At 40.4% G+C, this 17348-nt stretch overlaps 3 protein-coding genes across 6 annotated transcripts; 1 reads left to right on the top strand and 2 right to left on the bottom strand.

Annotated features, from left to right (window-relative positions):
- The first annotated feature begins 674 nt into the window (after window positions 1–674).
- On the top strand, window positions 675–13637 carry LOC139907986 (N-fatty-acyl-amino acid synthase/hydrolase PM20D1.2-like). Of its 4 annotated transcripts, XR_013507171.1 has the most exons (14): window positions 675–924; window positions 1079–1165; window positions 1874–2109; window positions 2237–2323; window positions 2456–2589; window positions 2891–3010; window positions 3215–3290; window positions 3398–3459; window positions 3541–3619; window positions 3730–3801; window positions 3894–4059; window positions 4152–4251; window positions 4618–5403; window positions 13624–13637. XR_013507171.1 is itself a non-coding variant. In XM_071894529.2 (13 exons), the coding sequence occupies exons 1-13, from the start codon at window positions 705–707 to the stop codon at window positions 4745–4747; spliced, it is 1569 nt and encodes a 522-aa protein (XP_071750630.2). In that variant the 5' UTR covers window positions 675–704; the 3' UTR covers window positions 4748–5548. The 4 variants fall into 4 exon arrangements, 3 of the variants coding, with proteins under 3 accessions (XP_071750630.2, XP_071750631.2, XP_078144394.1); XM_071894529.2 differs by lacking the exon at window positions 13624–13637 and having other exon boundaries at window positions 4618–5548; XM_071894530.2 differs by lacking the exon at window positions 13624–13637 and having other exon boundaries at window positions 4601–5548.
- LOC139907980 (acidic mammalian chitinase-like) lies at window positions 5862–9182 on the bottom strand. The gene is made up of 11 exons (XM_071894521.2): window positions 9158–9182; window positions 9047–9073; window positions 8643–8847; window positions 8504–8560; window positions 7628–7793; window positions 7392–7516; window positions 7181–7304; window positions 6890–7072; window positions 6602–6718; window positions 6341–6473; window positions 5862–6148 (listed from the first exon to the last, which is right to left on the bottom strand). The coding sequence occupies exons 1-11, from the start codon at window positions 9180–9182 to the stop codon at window positions 5862–5864; spliced, it is 1449 nt and encodes a 482-aa protein (XP_071750622.2).
- A 413-nt stretch (window positions 13638–14050) lies between the features above and the next one.
- LOC139907982 (acidic mammalian chitinase-like) lies at window positions 14051–16720 on the bottom strand. The gene is made up of 11 exons (XM_071894525.2): window positions 16696–16720; window positions 16576–16602; window positions 16201–16405; window positions 16044–16100; window positions 15791–15956; window positions 15558–15682; window positions 15347–15470; window positions 15056–15238; window positions 14765–14881; window positions 14504–14636; window positions 14051–14307 (listed from the first exon to the last, which is right to left on the bottom strand). Exons 1-11 carry the CDS (start codon window positions 16718–16720, stop codon window positions 14051–14053), a joined length of 1419 nt encoding a protein of 472 aa, XP_071750626.2.
- Window positions 16721–17348: the final 628 nt, after the last annotated feature.

Below are 17348 nucleotides of genomic sequence, written 5' to 3'. Positions count from 1 at the left end.
AACATGCACTTGTTCCTATAGTCAAACCAATGGCACAAGTACAGAGATGCAGTCAAACCTTGAAAGAGTTTGGAAGATTTTCTAAAATTTAGTATTTATAAATGTGGATGCGGTTCCTTTTTCCATTTCCTAACCCAAATTATCTGGTGTGATGGTGCTATTTCAACAGATGGGGTATTACTGTACAATTTTGTATGTTTTTGGTGTTTTTTAATGTTTGGACCATGTTTCAATAAAGGATGTTTTGCTTCATATAGGCCTGTTTGTGTCTGTGATAATTCATAATACATGAGAAAATGCATATGAATTACCTTTTCAGGTGTAGGGTAGATGTACACAGAGGGCTAATGATTTTTAATACAGTGAAGCATGCTTTTATCCTATAGCTGCACAAGGAATATTAAAAATGTGTCAAATATCAATTTTTAAAAACAATCTTTATTTGTATTTCTTGTTGATGCCTATAATGCTTTCTGACAGTTTACAAAGCACTGAATGGTTTAGCTTGGTACCAGTGGGTAGTGAAACTTTGTGGGAATACATATATAACATTTGTGGGGGGTTTTGCAGAATAGTTGACATGTAGGTTGTGATGATTTTCTGCTTTCAGGCCAGCAGGTGGCTCTCATACAACATTTCACATCTCAATCTACCGACAGTCAGCCAGCGAATGAGTGCCGCTGTCAACACACAGATGAGCGAAAATGACAGACCGTGGACCAAAGTTCAGAGTATGCAAGTTTTTAAAGATAATTATTTGTAGCTTACTAATTATTACCCTAGTGTTGTTTACCATAGCCTCTGTCAGGACACTTTCGCTGGACGTGAATGTCGGACTTCAGCTTGCACAGTGGGAGAAGACAAACAACCTCGCGCCTGACATAAACCAGCGTCAGAGAGAGGAGCTTCTTGCTAATTTTAAAGGTGTTTTTTTTTTTTTGGTTGCTTTTACTTTGAGTCGCTCTTACAGAAATATAAAGGTTAACAACATGAAGCAAGTTGCACCTGCTGACCTCTGAAAGAAAGGTGTAGTCGGCTAGCCATTTTTGACAACCAGTGCATCTCTCCATTCATGCAGAGGCTATCCGGATTCCCACCGTGTCATCCACACAGACAGAGTTCAACACCACCGCGCTGCTCGAGTTTCACAAGCTATTACGGAAAGGTACGTCGTCCCATTTAACAGTAACACATACAGTAGTGGTGATTATATTTAACGTTTACATAAACTCCTATGCTAGTCACGTGTGCTCCGATAAACGTGCACGGTGTAAAATGTGTGTGTGTGTGTGTGTGTGTTTATAGCTATTGCACAATGGCTTCGAGCGTGACTCGGCCAATTAACCGCGACTATGAGTTACGAAACTACAGTCTATAATGGTGCAAATTTGTCAACAACTTGACTGCCAAACATGTACACACACACAGCTACACCCCGTGCGTGTGTGTGTGTATGTCTTACAAAACTCTTCACTGTAACCTAGTGCTAGGCTTTTCACTCCCTCCCTCCCTCACTACCAATTGCTGAGACTCATGATTCCGACATAATGTGGAGAATTTGTTGATACATGCGCTTGATAATAACACTAACAAGACAGAATTACTCTCCAAGACAGGTCGTCATCAGGTTTCTTGTAGGCTAAATGAAAGTTAAAGGTTAGGTAACATTGAAAAGGTGAAAGTATTTTTTACTATGAAGTTGAACTTAATTTTTTTTTTTTTTTTGACAATTCTGGAGTGCTTTATTCAAAACACGTCAATATTGTAACAATTTATTGGTCTGTGCTTTCATGCACCAATCTAAAACAAGTTAAGACATGTCAAAAAGTGTAAAATTGAAGTAAGCAATCATATACACTTCTTCCTGTGTCAGCCTTCCCAACAGTCTTCTCTTCAAGCTTGGTTCATCATGACTTGGTGGCAGACTACAGCCACCTGTTCTGGGTGCGGGGCTCCCAGCCGGCCCTGCTACCCTACATGCTGCTGGCCCACATCGACGTAGTGCCCGCCTCGGAGTCGGACGGCTGGGAGGCTCCGCCATTTTCTGCCAAGGAAATGGATGGCTTCATCTATGGTAGAGGGACCATTGACGACAAGCAGTCTGTAATGGTGAGTGATCATATGATGTTTTGTGTGATCTTGCCACTAAATACTTATGTTACATATTTAACTAATCCAACATTTCTTGGTAAGTAAAATACCTGCACCTCTGACTAAAATACTTTATTTCCTCCAGGGAATTCTCCAGGCCCTGGAGTACTTGCTGCTAAAGGGCTATGCACCTCGCAGGGGATTTTACATTGGCCTTGGTCATGATGAAGAAGTACGCCAACTAATTATGACATAATACACACTAATGTGCCACTTATTTATATTATTTGACATTGCAAATGTAAATGAGGGTTGAAATATTAGATTTGAGCATTTGTGTCTTTGTGCGTATATTTCGATATAGATCAGTGGTTTCAAGGGGGCCATGAACATAGTGCGTGTGCTGAAGCAGCGCGGTGTGCAGCTGGCGTTTGTCCTGGACGAGGGCCTGGCCGTACTAGATGGAGTCATCAGTGGACTCGAGGGACCTGCTGCTCTGTGAGAACCTACCACTGCTGTTCTGTAGTATAACGACTCTCCATGCCGGCCTGAGGCATCCTCAACATACTATTAGCTTTGTAGCTGTTACTTAGCAAAAAATAATCCATTAGGCCAATCCTCAACACATCACAACAGAAATCATGTTTTCCCAGTTACCTCTGTCTTTCAAGAAACATAATTTGTTGGCTAGCATAGTAGAATGCATGTCACTAATGTTTCTAAGATTTATAGAAAAATGTGGGTAATGTATTGACTTTTGTTGCATATTCAGTGTTATATGTGTGTTTGTGTTGTGTAGGATTGGGATAAGTGAGAAGGGCCAGGCTACAGTGAAGCTGAGTGTGTCTATGGTCCCTAGTCACTCCTCCATGCCTCCCAGTGAGAGCAGCATTGGCATCTTGGCTGCAGCTGTCAAAAGGTGAGAGGATCAATTTCTCTGAATCAAAGCTTTTCCTGCACTTTAATCTACTGGAAGATCCTAAACTCATTGAATTTCCTTTCCAGTTATTCTCCCTGAGTAAGTCTTCATGTGTTCCACTCCATTCTTGCCATTTAGAGTGTCTAAAAACAAGTGTTGTTAGTCAAAATGCAATACGTTTGCTGTCTCACACTGTTTCCTCAGACTAGAGGAGAACCCCATGCCGAGGCTATTTGGTCATGGGCCTGAACGTGGCACCTTTGAACACCTGGCTCATAAGGTAAGACACTGGGGTAACCTACTACTAGCCTACTACTCCACACAATGTGTGTACCAGGTCATACCTCTCCTTACAGTATTTTTATTACTGATTCTTTGACTTGACAGTTCAAGCTCCCGATGAAGTTCATAATGTCGAATTTGTGGCTGTTTTCTCCACTCCTTGGCAGGTAATTATATCCTACAATGGATTCAACATGTTTTCTCCCGTAACCATTGGAATAAATCAATAAGTATGTTTTATGTTGCAGGGTAATGGAAAGAAGACCAGACACCAATGCTTTTGTAAGGACGACCACAGCTGTCACCATGTTTAACGCAGGAGTTAAGGTACAGCTAGCAATTTTGAAAAAGAAATGTAATTTACAGGACATGATAATGTACAGTAAGCAGTTCCATTTGCCTTTAAAAGAAACCCCAAATTCTCTGCCTCTTTGCAGGTGAACATCATCCCCTCCCTTGCTGAATCTTATGTAAATCTACGTATCCATTCAGCACAGTCATTACAAGAGGTGGGGTCAGCAATTTCATTCTTTTGAGAATTCCTAATTTTTCACCATGGATACTCTTAGTTGAACAAGATGTGTGTTGTCTTGTTGTCCAGGTCCTGGACCTCGTCCAGTCTACAGTAGGGGACCAGCGTGTGAAGATGGAGCTGGTTGATGGCTTTGACCCTCTGCCTGTCAGCTCCTATGATGACAAGGCTTTTGGGTTCCAGATCATTAAGAAAACTGTGCTGGACTTGTTTCCAGGAGTTACAGTCGCCCCAGGTAAGAAAGCAAATAGATGTGATGGCATACAAATTTAGTTTCTTTAATTCATACTACGTCTGAAGTATTTTGATGTTGTGTTGAATATGCAGGTATTTGTATTGGGAACACAGACAGCCGTCACTTCAAAGAGCTGACCAATGACACCTATCGCTTTGCCCCTACCTGGTTTAAACCAGGTGATGCTCAGAGGTAAGAATCTCAGATTCTCAGAGTAAAAATGTACTCTGCAGTCTGCTGCAGTCATTACAATAAATTACATGTGCAGTATAATTAACTGGCAAACTAGATGGGAGACTGGTCAACAAAAGGCAGCGTTCTGTTGTCGGTCATGAGACCACCTCACAGCCTTGTGATCTAACCATGTGACCCAGCTGCACTGTTCAGAGTTAAAGTCCGCCCTGAACAAAAAACAAGGGTTTTATGTATAGAGCCAAAGTTTAGCCTAGCTGAGCTCTCTGCTCTGGTATATCTCTTGGTAACATACAGCCAGTATTCAACAGGAACAGTAAGATGGCATGATATCAGGAAAATATGTCAGTCTTTTCTTTTTCTTAGGTTCCATGGCATCAATGAAAGGATTTCGAAAAAGAACTACGAGGAGCTGGTAGTATTTTACTTCAATCTGATTCAAAACTGCGACATTCAGAAGCTCCCCGATCCCCACAACTCTGTTCATGAGCTCTAAGGGAAACGCAGTATTGGTAACGAGTGCAATCCTAAGCCTGTGCTACTGTGGCTGTTAGTATTCAGTAGTCTTAATTTCTCCACAGGACCAAGCAGAATCAGCTTTGACTCACTCATTTGTCACTCAACCCCAAAACAAAACACTTACGATTTTGTATTTTGAAGCCAAAAGATGTGATTTGCTCAATGCCCTGTCATTTCCGCTAAACAAAGAGTTATTTTTACTCTTGTGTGATTAACATATTGTGTTGGCCTTGCTGTGGAAAAATGATCACTGGTCAACTCCATTTGCATTTTTGATATCCATAATGATTTTGGTTTTGTGGTAGGCAGTTGTGATGATCATTTATTTTTTAGGTTTTGATGGTAAAAGTTACATGAAATGCTTATTTGTTTTGGCTGCTGATAATACTGTATAATAGACAATAATATAAAAAGATAGTTCATTATAAAATATGTGAAATGGAAATACTTGAAATGATGATTTGTGCTTGTTGAAAAATGTGCTTTGCATAGCCAGATTCTCTCCCTGTGGAAACAATGACATTGTACTATTTATCCTTTTGTGCATGCATGAATAGGGTAAAATAAGTAATTAAAATGCTATAGTTTCACTGACAACACTATTGTCTTGAAAATGAATGATGAGTTGTAAAGGTAATATTTGCACACAAGAGGTTGAGACGCATTGCTGACAAATGGCACAAATTATTATTATTTTCTTTTTAGGTGTTTATTTTCATGTGGTGTATTTTACATTCTTTAATTCTGAACATAACACACAGTACACTAATGAAATTGGAATTCCGCCATTATCATTTATTTCATTGCAGAAAGTTAAAAGAAACCAAGATTTATCCTTTGCCTCTGAAAATTCTGCTGTCTTGAGTGTGAGATACTTGAGTACAGTTGATTAAAATGAATTAACATGAAGAGAGCTTGACAATAAAATAAATGTGTTGTGATCTGTTCTATTGTCTGAATTGTAAGCATAAAGGACATGTATTCGACAGTGATGAATCACAAGAAATTGCCTAACTTATAATTTTTTTTGGTAATGCACACGTTATAAAGCATAGCTATTACATCTTATGGACTGTATAATGATGTGTGACTTAAGGCCAGCCACAGCATTTGCAGCTGTCTTGAAAGACTAAGCCACCGGGGCAGTTTTGGATCCAGGTCACGCCATTGGCACAACTGTAGAAAGAGCCTGGAGCATCGGGCTTGGCATACACCCCACCTGCCTTTCTAGCACAGAAGTTACTATCAGGTCCCCTGGTGGGGATGGTAGAGGTAGTAGTGGTTGTGGTTATGCCTCCCTTTGAGGTGTCAGGTTGATTTTTGGTTGTAGATGGAGTCACTGGATTTGAAGTGGTTGTATGTGGAAGGGGAGGAAGATCTGGAGGAGTGAGAGTCAGTTTTAAGTATTCTGTAAATTGCAATTAAGGTGACTGAAGGTGAAGAATTAAGTATAAGATGAATTACATTAAAGAATATATTTCTAACTAGCAATATCTGTCCATTCAAAATTTCACCAACATGAAGATAGTATAGGATAGGGTTTGACACTTTCAGAAACCTTTTGTTTTACCTGAACCCAGAAGAGAGCGCAGGTGGCTAATGAGCGTGTAGTTGCCCTGTCCACAGAACTGTCCAGCAAAGTCATCCAGGTCCAGAGCCCAGATGAAGGCTCCTCCAAACCTGTTGTCTTTTAGGTAACGGACCTGAGTGAATAAGGAAGAAAACACTTCAACAGTTGAATCTATGTACTATATGTGTAACTGTACTTGTGTACAGCTGGCCATTTGCAGAGGAATTACCGAGCCATAGTTTTGTAGGAACAGATGACTACCTTAGTCTCAAAGCTGTCCTTGTTGTCAAATCCAACCCATTCATTTCCTTTGGTGGCATATGGAACTTTCTGATCCTCAATCCACTGGACACTGGCCCCTTGAAGGAAAGTGCAGATCTGAAAAGAGGGGTCACATATGACATTTTGATGCAATGCATTCAAACCATCAGAAACTTGTCAAACAATATATGGTTAAACAGTTTTGTATAAATCTTCTCAGAAGCTGAAAAGGATTAGGCCTTGAGGCTATAGAGATAAATTCATTGGATGCATAGCTGCCAATTTCACCTCATAATAGGACCAGAAGCCAGCCTCCCTGGTGAAATGGCCCGCAGCCGCAGGACCACTGGCTGGTGCTCCAACCTGACTGGATTCAGAGGACAGGCGAAATGTTCGTCCATATGTACCAAACCCCAAATTGAGCTTTTCTACAGGTGTTCCCTGGTCCCGCCAATATTTCATGGCAAAGTCCTGAAATGAGAGAAAAATAGAGAGTTGTGAGGGGAAGAGAGAGTGAAACACATCTCTAAATAGACAGAAATACATTCCTGTAGCTAAAATATGAATCCCTGTACTCACAGTATTTAAATACATTTGGTCTCCAGTGTCATGGGATGCCTTGTATAACGGGCTGTGATGTCCTGTGACTTTCTCCCAGGTGCCATGAAGGTCATATGTCATCACATTAATGAAATCCAAGTACCTGAGAAAATGGAAGTGAGATCAAGTTCACCAACACATGACAACGGTTACTCATGGGAATGATGTGGAGAATGAAACTTTGGTGTACTTAGCAATCTCTGCTATTTCATAACCAGCATCAATGGTTCCTTTCCCAGCAGCCACAGCAGCAGTGACCATTAATCTGGGACGGCCAGTCGCTCGTCCCTCAGCCTCATAGGCCTCTAGGAGTTCCTATACAACATAGAAACATGGGGCAGTCTCACTGTGTTCAACATCAAACATACTGTATATGTCATGTATTTCTAATGGTGACTATCCCAGAAGAAGAATTCAGGATCTGACCTTGCATAACAGTGTGAATCTCTGTTTGTCCTCTAGAGGGCTTCCTCGTGCTCCAGGGTATTCCCAGTCCAGGTCTAGCCCATCAAAACCATGTTTTCTCAGCAGAGAGATAGAGGACTGGATAAACTTGTTTCTGTTGATTGGTGTTGACACCACCGTAGTGAATCTGGAGAGCATTTAATCAAAAAAGTGTTCTCAAAAGATGTATGCACATATTGATTTTAAAGGATACGTTTCTAAATACATTTATCGTCAACAAATCCTATGATAATAACAAAATCGACAATGCGTTTGCTCTACTCCTATTACTTTCCGACTTCCCACGTTCTCTTTTTAGCCTTCAAACTGGAAGTCATTGGCTCCAATTGTAAGATAAAAACCTTTAAATACAGCTCACAAAGACATAGTTTAAAGTTTAAAAATTGTAAACTGTTACCATGAAAAGTCAGGCTATTGTAGTTATTACCAAATCAAATGGGAACAAATTCTTCATTACGCCAGGGACTATTTTTGGTGCTACGGAACTACTTTCCTGAGATGGAAAACGTGTCTACAGTCGGCTTATTAAGTTAAGTTTATTTTTAAGTTTATTAAGTTTGAGGAAAAGGTAGGCTGGTCCGGTGCATCGCAGTGATGAAATACGTTGCCCAGAGCAACAGCATGGCTCTTTGACGTGTTTTTAATCGTTTTTTTAGTTCTATGGCTACTGGGACATGGCTTTATTGGGCATCGGCTACATGGACGAGACTTGTTAGTAAAACAAATTCATTGCTGATTTTGTTATTTTCATAGGATTTTTTGAACGAAAGAAATGCATTAAAAAACACCAGCCTTATCCTTTAAATGTTCTGATATATTATGTGTAAAACATCTCACTTTTGTGTGCCAAAGGTCCAGCCACCAACTGCCAACAGTGTTTTGAGATTAGGATTCCTATGGGAACATTCAAAGTTAGTTTTCAACAATGATTACTTACCATAACATTTCACACTAAATCTTGGTGTAAAGGACTGACCTGTCTTTGAGTCCATTAAAGGATTTGTAGAGTGCCTCATCATTCCATTCTACGGTGACCAGCTCATTGGCATCATTAATGGCAGAAAAGGCATAGATCAGGTGGGTACACAGGTTTGGATCAATATTTGAAGGCATAAACTTCCCATCTCCAGATCTGTATTGGGACCAGTTAGTGAAGTAACATCCCAGTCTGTAAGACGAGGCTGAAACATGGAAGAAAAAGCATGTGTTAAATTTTGATTTTCATTCATCTTTGAAGAATAATCCATTATAATTCATATAATTAATGTGTCATTCAATTAATGATCCTGTTTATTTTAACGGCAGGTAACATTTCAGGACTTTGTTCAGTTGCTGATAAGACTGTGTATTATGAACTGTTGATGCAATTTGTCAACTCACCCAAGCTGCCGAGGGTGCAACAGAGACCTTCAAAATCACAAATAAGTATAAGGTTAAAATTGAACTCAAGTAGAGAAAACATTTATTTCATCAATTTGCAATGTGCCTTACCTGCAATTAGAATTAGCTTGCTCATGGTGTTGCCGTGTTGATGAGCTCTTGAAATGGTAAAAATAGAGACGCATGAAAAAAAACCCCACAAACTATAATCATTAACCAGGAGCAAATCATATGACTCCAAGCTTGTGTCATGAACCTGTTGCTACATCAACTAGTCAAATAACAGAAGTTCAGTCACGAAACACTCTCATCATGAGATTAAATGAGTCATGAGATTGCTCCTAATGGAGCAAGCTTGCTCAGCGTTCAACGTTCAAAAGCATCTGAAGACCAATATCCCATAACCTTTAAAATTGCAGTCCAACTTCTGAGGAAGCTGCCCCAATACTAAAAGAATGGGTGGTGTACAGGTCAGGAGAGACACCACAGCACTGGCACAAGAGATGGAGTCGGGCAGCAAACCAGGACCTGGACATAGCCTTCCCTGTGTCTGTAGTAAACAGGGCTTCATTTTTCTCCGCATGGGGTCGCCATTGAAGGTAACGGGCCATGGAAGATAGTGGACAGTAGAGTTGTAGTTAAGACCACATAAACCGAGGTCGAGTCAAAACCAAGACCAGAATGAAACAAGTCCGAGTCAAGACCAAGACTTTGAGAGGGGCAGAACTGAGTCAAGAACAAGACCAGACCCAGGCGGACTGGGACAAGAAAATGGCCCTGGACTTTTTGACCCAGACCAGCCCACATCCAGTCTGCGAATATTCCACCATCCCCACCCCATTGCTGCATATATGAATACAGCAAGACTTAGAGTCACTACTTATAGCCTAAGTATACAGTATATATAAATTAGTACTACATATGGTTTGTCGCCAGCAGACCACCACTGTGACAGATACAGATACAGGCTGCTATATTGTGCATTTAGTGCATCATGATAAAGGGCTATTTGAAAAGGCGTATCTATATAAATACAGATGTAATCAGTCAGGGATTGCTATTTTTATCACTTTAATTTGGTAACTTTAACCAACACCAATAAATGATAATAAACTATGACGTTGTCTAATAACAATAAACTATAAACAATTAAAAGGTGGAGTAAAGGGGTGGGAGGCACTGAGGCCAGTGTCCTTTACCTCCCTCAGTACGGGGGAAGGTGTAGAGAGAGGCAGCCTCTTGATGCCATTCATCACCGGCAAAAAGCTGCTGGTGCTTGCATTCATGGGCGGAAATTACGGGGGGGACAGGGGGGTCCGGACCCCCTCTTTCTGGGAAAAACAGAGAGTTGTCCCCCTCAATATACCATTGTAAACATAACTATATAATTTTAAATAATATAATAATATGCATTGAAAGCACTTGTGCTAATTATAGACACAAAACAATGCGTTTTTAAGTTTCTAAAGATTGCGCCCCCCCCCCCCCCCCCCCCCTTCTCATATGCCTCACAGTGGTTTGGTCCACTGCCTACCTGCCTCCCCGAACCCCCACACACATTAGCCCTCGGTACGAGTGTGTGTGGAGGATCTCTGGAAGTGTGTCAGTGGTGGCAGACCTCCAGTAAGTAGCTGCTTCGCAAAGGTTAACTTAAAACAAAGGATGTGTCAGACATTTTTCTTTACTTCTACCACTCAATAGAATAAAACACATTCACAATTGTAACCAGACTACATTTTGTTCGCTCCATTACCTCGCAGTTGAATCTTGTGTGTCAGCGTATTGGTACGGAGCAGCCGCGTCTCCTAATGCATGTACGTCTATGGAGGCAGGAGGTCTATCCACAATTAAAATCATCATAACTCACTGAATTTTCGACCGATTTTCAAGCGGTTTGGTTTGTTACAAATGCCAGACATGTATTTATGATACAGGATACTTGGTTAAATTAAAATGCGGGTTTTCATACCAAAATTATCTTTTGTAGATGGTAACAGTAATATTTCTATAATAGGCTATTTAAGATGAACTTACCCTACGTAATTAGGTTCTAAGTATATTCTTTTTTTCTTACTGCATGTAAAATGGCTGCCACTATGTAATTTTGTTTATAATTTTGGAAATAAATGAAGACTTAATTCTTAAAAAAGACCCTGAAGTAAGTTTCTGGCAGGCTTCATAGCGTTCTGGACTTTTACACATTGACAGCAAAACATTAGAGATCTGCTTTTTCGGGAAAACTAAATCTAATTAGGCATATATTAGCTTTAGTTCAGTTAATGGGTGTTGCATCTCACCCACTACTGTAAATAACCTGCATGCTGTGTGTGTGTGTGTGTGTGTGTGTGTGTCTATTTGTCAGCCAGTCAGTTAAAATGGCAGAGAAAAGAAAAAGACATCCGATCATTTTTCAGTGCACCGAAACGCCAAGTAGAAAGACCCCAGTAATATCAAAGGATAAAATCTTCATAAGAAAGGAATGAAGTGCTTATGGAAATGTTTCATAATGGACCTCTATATACATTTAATACAACAGTACTTTTGGCCATGGGCGTAGGAAGCAGTTGGCCATTGGGAGGGACAGATTTGACTACTGGGGTCCGGGGGCATGCTCCGCAGGAGGAAATTTTTTCAAAAAACAGCTCTGCAATACTCATTTCTAGTAACTTTTAAAAAGGCTATCTGAAAATAAAGAAAGAATGACTCAGGTGCTAAGTGACAGATCAGGCTTTATGTGTTGGTTACAGCAGGCTTTCAGTCAATCTATCTAGTTTCGCCTGTTTCTCATGAATAATAATACAATAACAATAATAATAATTTCCGTCTTCGAATTACAGTGTTTTATGTAGTTGTATTTTCCTTCCAACTACTGCACTGATATTATCTGGTTTCTAGTCATTTAGTTTTTGCGGTGCACTGGTCCTTTTTAAGAGACAAGTGTGCTTTTTCTCTAAGCCCTGCTACAACACTGACTGGCTTTAGCTTGAAAATATGTTAATTATAAAGTACATACAAAAAGCCAGCACAGTACCTGTTCCATTACTGTAGGATAAAAGAAAAGTTTCAGACAAGATGCAAGCCATCGAATATGGTGAAGAATTAAGTTTAAGTTTATATATGATGATATGTATCTCTAATGGTGACTATCCAAAAAGAATAATTCAGGATCTGATCTTGCATAACAGTGTGAATCTCTGTTTGTCCTCTAGAGGGATTCCTCGTGCTCCAGGGTATTCCCAGTCCAGGTCTAGCCCATCAAAACCATGTTTTCTCAGCAGAGAGATAGAGGACTGGATGAACTTGTTTCTTACTGGTATTTCGTTTACATGTGTAGGAAAAAGAAAGCCAGCTCTATGTCGGTCTTAAACCTCTTCAGCTCCCGTCTAGCTCTCCGACGAGTGAACGTCCGGCCGCGGTTAATTCTGGTCTGTCTGACGCCGTGCTTTGTCACGCTCCTTCGTAGCTCGATAGAGCTAGTGCTGGGCGCTGATGGGTCCGTCGGGCTCCCGGGGTTTGGTGACCGGAGTCTCCGGTCTGCCGTGTCTCGCGCTGCCCTCCATCTCCCTCTCAGCTGTTTTAGCCTCTTTTGTTATAGGCTTCTGGTTTTGTTTTGTTGCAGAGGGTCCAGCAGTTACAGTCATGTCTTCCATGTTACCACGATCTGCCATATTGATTAGCTTCACGGTGTCCAATCTAAGCAACTAGTCTGCATTCAAACTGCGTCTGTTTTCTTCCTGGTTTGGTTTGACTTTCTGCTGTAAATCAGTACGGCACTTCGTGCCAATTCGTATCCACGGACACAGAGAATGAACAGATTGAAAGCAACACATATAGACTAAACCAATTTTCTCCGCGATGGTCTCACAAACTTTTATGGTATCAAAATTAATTGGAGGATGATATAATCAGATGCAAAGTCTACACATAGGGGCTTTAAGCCATCGATTAGACCCAACATTCTCTACATGGTATAGTAAAGATGATTTATATGAGGGGATCTTCTCCTCATTCGAAGAGCTTTTTGCTTTGTTTCTTCCAAATTAGACACTTCGTCCAAAAACAGTCCCCCCATTTCCCTAATTGTCCACCTGAAAACAACTTTGACACTCTTCTGACACTTGACCCTTGTACAAAGCAATGCATTTCTAGTATTTATGAATTGTAAATTGAGCTAAATTGACATCATCCAGTTTACAGTAGGTGACCAGCGTGTGAAGATAGAGCTGGTTGATGGCTTTGACCCTCTGCCAATCAGCTCCTATAATGACAAGTCTTTTGGGTTCCAGATCATTAAGAAAGCTGTCCTGGACTTATTTCCAGGAGTTACAGTCGCTTCAGGTAAGAAAGCAAATGTGATAACATACAAATTTAGTTCTTTAATTCATTCTATGCCTGCAGTATTTTGATGTTATCTTGAATGTATCTCGAATGGTATTTGTGCTGGGAACACAGACAGCAGTCACTTCTATTGCTTTGCCCCTACCTGATTTAAACCAGCTGATGCTCAGACGTAAGAATCTCAAATGGTATGTTCAACACTGAATACAAATTTACTCAACCAAGCATGAGTTGTAAAGGTAATTTGAGTTTGAGACAGGCATTGCAGTAAAAATGCAAAAATTTGTGTTTTAGTGTTTTGTTTTTTTATGATGTCCTTTTATATTCTTAAATGAACATAACACACAGTACACTAATGACATTGGAATTTGTCCATTATGATTTATTTCATTATGAAAAGTAAAAAGAAACTTATGCTATCTTAAATGTGAGAGATACTTGAATACAGTTGACTGAAATGAATTAACATGAGTGCTTGACAATGTGTGTAAACTCTGTTCTACTGTCTGATAAAAGTTGTAAGTATAAAGGACACACAACATGCATTCTTTGTTATTCAATGGTGATGAATCTCAGCTAAATTATCAGTTTTTTGGTAATACGCACATTGCTCTGTGTTAATAAGCATAGCTATTACAGCCTATGAAATGTATAATGTGTGTCTCTTTAGGGCCAGCCACAGCATTTGCAGCTGTCTTGGAAGACTAAGCCAGCTTGGCAGTTTTGGATCCAGGTCACGCCATTGGCACAACTGTAGTAAGAGCCTGGGGCATCAGACTTGGCATACACACCATCTGCCTTTCCAGCACAGAAGTTACTATCAGGTCCTCTGGTTATGCCACCATTTGAGGTGTCAGGTTGAGTTTTGGTTGTAGACGGAGTCACTGGATTTGAAGTGGTTGTATGTGGAAGGGGAGGAAGATCTGGAGGAGTGAGAGTAAGTTTTAAGTATTCTGTAAATTGCAATTAGGTGACCGAAGGTGAAGAATTAAGGATAAGCTGAAATACATTAAATTAAAGAATATATTTCTAACTAGCAATATCTGTCCATTCAAAATTTCACCAACATGAAGATAGTATAGGATAGGGTTTGACACTTTCAGAAACCTTTTGTTTTACCTGAACCCAGAAGAGAGCGCAGGTGGCTAATGAGCGTGTAGTTGCCCTGTCCACAGAACTGTCCAGCAAAGTCATCCAGGTCCAGAGCCCAGATGAAGGCTCCTCCAAACCTGTTGTCTTTTAGGTAACGGACCTGAGTGAATAAGGAAGAAAACACTTCAACAGTTGAATCTATGTACTATATGTGTAACTGTACTTGTGTACAGCTGGCCATTTGCAGAGGAATTACCGAGCCATAGTTTTGTAGGAACAGATGACTACCTTAGTCTCAAAGCTGTCCTTGTTGTCAAATCCAACCCATTCATTTCCTTTGGTGGCATATGGAACTTTCTGATCCTCAATCCACTGGACACTGGCCCCTTGAAGGAAAGTGCAGATCTGAAAAGGGGTCACATATCCCATTTTGACGCAATGCATTAAAATCACCAGAAACTTGTCAAACCATATACGGTAAAACAGTTTTGTATAAATCTTTGTAGAAGCTTTTCTGAAAATTATTAGGCCTTGAGGCTAAAGAGATAAATTCATTGGATGCATAGCTGCCAATTTCACCTCATAATAGGACCAGAAGCCAGCCTCCCTGGTGAAACGGCCCGCAGCCGCAGGACCACTGGCTGATGCTCCAACCTGACTGGATTCAGAGGACAGGCGAAATGCTCGCCCATATGAAGCAAACCCCAAATTGAGCTTTTCTACAGGTGTTCCCTGGTCCCGCCAATACTTCATGGCAAAGTCCTGAAATGAGAGAAAAATAGAGAGTTGGGAGGGGAAGAGAGAGTGAAACACATCTCTAAATAGACAGAAATACATTCCTGTAGCTAAAATATGAATCCGTGTACTCACAGTATTTAAGTAAATTTGGTCTCCAGTGTCATGGGATGCCTTGTATAACGGGCTGTGATGTCCTGTGACTCTCTCCGAGGTACCATGAAAGTCATATGTCATCACATTAATGAAATCCAAGTACCTGAGAAAATGGAAGTGAGATCAAGTTCACCAACACATGACAACGGTTACTCATGGGAATGATGTGGAGAATGAAACTTTGGTGTACTTAGCAATCTCTGCTATTTCATAACCAGCATCAATGGTTCCTTTCCCAGCAGCCACAGCAGCAGTGACCATTAATCTGGGACGGCCAGTCGCTCGTCCCTCAGCCTCATAGGCCTCTAGGAGTTCCTATACAACATAGAAACATGGGGCAGTCTCACTGTGTTCAACATCAAACATATATGTCATATGTATCTCTAATGGTGACTATCCCAGAAGAAGAATTCAGGATCTGACCTTGCATAACAGTGTGAATCTCTGTTTGTCCTCTAGAGGGCTTCCTCGTGCTCCAGGGTATTCCCAGTCCAGGTCTAGCCCATCAAAACCATGTTTTCTCAGCAGAGAGATAGAGGACTGGATAAACTTGTTTCTGTTGATTGGTGTTGACACCACCGTAGTGAATCTGGAGAGCATTTATCAGAAAAAAAGTGTTCTCAAAAGCAGACATCGATTTTAAATGTTCTGATATATTATGTGTAAAACATCTCACTTTTGTGTGCCAAAGTTCCAGCCACCAACTGCCAACAGTGTTTTGAGATTAGGATTCCTATGGGAACATTCAAAGTTAGTTTTCAACAGTGATTACTTCCCATAACATTTCACACTAAATTAAACTTTACAGAATACTCTTCGTGTAAAGGACTGACCTGTCTTTGAGTCCATTAAAGGATTTGTAGAGTGCCTCATCATTCCATTCTACGGTGACCAGCTCATTGGCATCATTAATGGCAGAAAAGGCATAGATCAGGTGGGTACACAGGTTTGGATCAATATTTGAAGGCATAAACTTCCCATCTCCAGATCTGTATTGGGACCAGTTAGTGAAGTAACATCCCAGTCTGTAAGAAGAGGCTGAAACATGGAAGAAAAAGCATGTGTTAAATTTTGATTTTCATTCATCTTTGAAGAATAATCCATTATAATTCATATACTTCATGCGTCATTAAATTTTATTTCGGGACTTTGTTCAGTTGCTGATAAGACTGTGTATTATGAACTGTTGGTACAATTTGTCAACTCACCCAAGCTGCCGAGGGTGCAACAGAGACCTTCAAAATCACAAATGTAGTTGGTAAGTATAAGGTTAAAATTTAACTCAACTAAAGGGAACATTAATTTGATCAATTTGCAATGTGCCGTACTTGCAATTAGAATTAGCTTGCTCATAGTGTTACCGCTTTGATGAGCTCTTGAAATGGCTCTTGAAATAGAGAAAATGGAAAAATAAGACACATGAAAAAAAAACACAAACTATGATAATCATTAACCAGGAACAAATCATATGACTCCAAGCTTGTGTCATGAACCTGTTGCTACACCAACTAAGTCAAATAACAGAGTTCAGTCACAAAACACTCTCATCATGAGATTAAATGAGTCATGAGATTGCTCCTAATGGAGCAAGTTTGCTCCATTAGACCATGTGTACTGATGCTAGGTGGTCCGTAGCTGCTGTACCATGTGATATAAAGGAAATATACGGTATCGTCAGCATAAGTGAAACCTCGCCATCCACTGTTTTTAATGCAGCATGTTTATTAGTAGGATGCACTTACAGCATGTTTGATTCAAATATCAACGCTCATGGCTCTTTGAGCTGAAATAATCTCACTAGAGCTTAATCTAATGTAACGTTCAAAAACATCTGAAGACCAATGTCCCATGGCCTTTAAAATTGCAGTCCAACTTCTGAGGAAGCTGCACCAATACTAAAAGAAGAGGTGTACAGGTCAAGAGAGAGACCACAGCACTGGCACAAGAGATGGAGTCGAGCAGCAAACCAGGACCTGGACAT

Source organism: Centroberyx gerrardi, chromosome 14 (assembly GCF_048128805.1).
Source record: "Centroberyx gerrardi isolate f3 chromosome 14, fCenGer3.hap1.cur.20231027, whole genome shotgun sequence".
In the NCBI taxonomy this organism is placed as follows: Eukaryota; Metazoa; Chordata; class Actinopteri; order Beryciformes; family Berycidae; genus Centroberyx; species Centroberyx gerrardi.
The sequence above is the reverse complement of the archived record's forward strand: the minus strand, read 5'-3'. Positions and strand labels throughout refer to the sequence as shown.

Bases quoted from the DNA above. Each gene is read 5' to 3' on its own strand.
- LOC139907986 (XM_071894529.2), top strand. From the start codon at position 705: ATGACAGACCGTGGACCAAAGTTCAGAGTATGCAAGTTTTTAAAGATA. The intron at 3,011-3,214 runs GTGAGAGGATCA...CTGTTTCCTCAG, and splicing joins TTGGCTGCAGCTGTCAAAAG to ACTAGAGGAGAACCCCATGC. The intron at 3,802-3,893 runs GTGGGGTCAGCA...CTTGTTGTCCAG, and splicing joins CAGCACAGTCATTACAAGAG to GTCCTGGACCTCGTCCAGTC.
- LOC139907980 (XM_071894521.2), bottom strand. From the start codon at position 9,182: ATGAGCAAGCTAATTCTAATTGCAG. The intron at 7,073-7,180 runs GTGAGTACAGGG...CTCTCATTTCAG, and splicing joins ACCAAATGTATTTAAATACT to GACTTTGCCATGAAATATTG. The intron at 6,149-6,340 runs GTAAAACAAAAG...TCACTCCTCCAG, and splicing joins GCGCTCTCTTCTGGGTTCAG to ATCTTCCTCCCCTTCCACAT.
- LOC139907982 (XM_071894525.2), bottom strand. From the start codon at position 16,720: ATGAGCAAGCTAATTCTAATTGCAA. The intron at 16,101-16,200 runs GTCAGTCCTTTA...ATGTTCCCATAG, and splicing joins TTTAATGGACTCAAAGACAG to GAATCCTAATCTCAAAACAC. The intron at 14,882-15,055 runs GTGAAATTGGCA...ACCCCTTTTCAG, and splicing joins GCTTCTGGTCCTATTATGAG to ATCTGCACTTTCCTTCAAGG.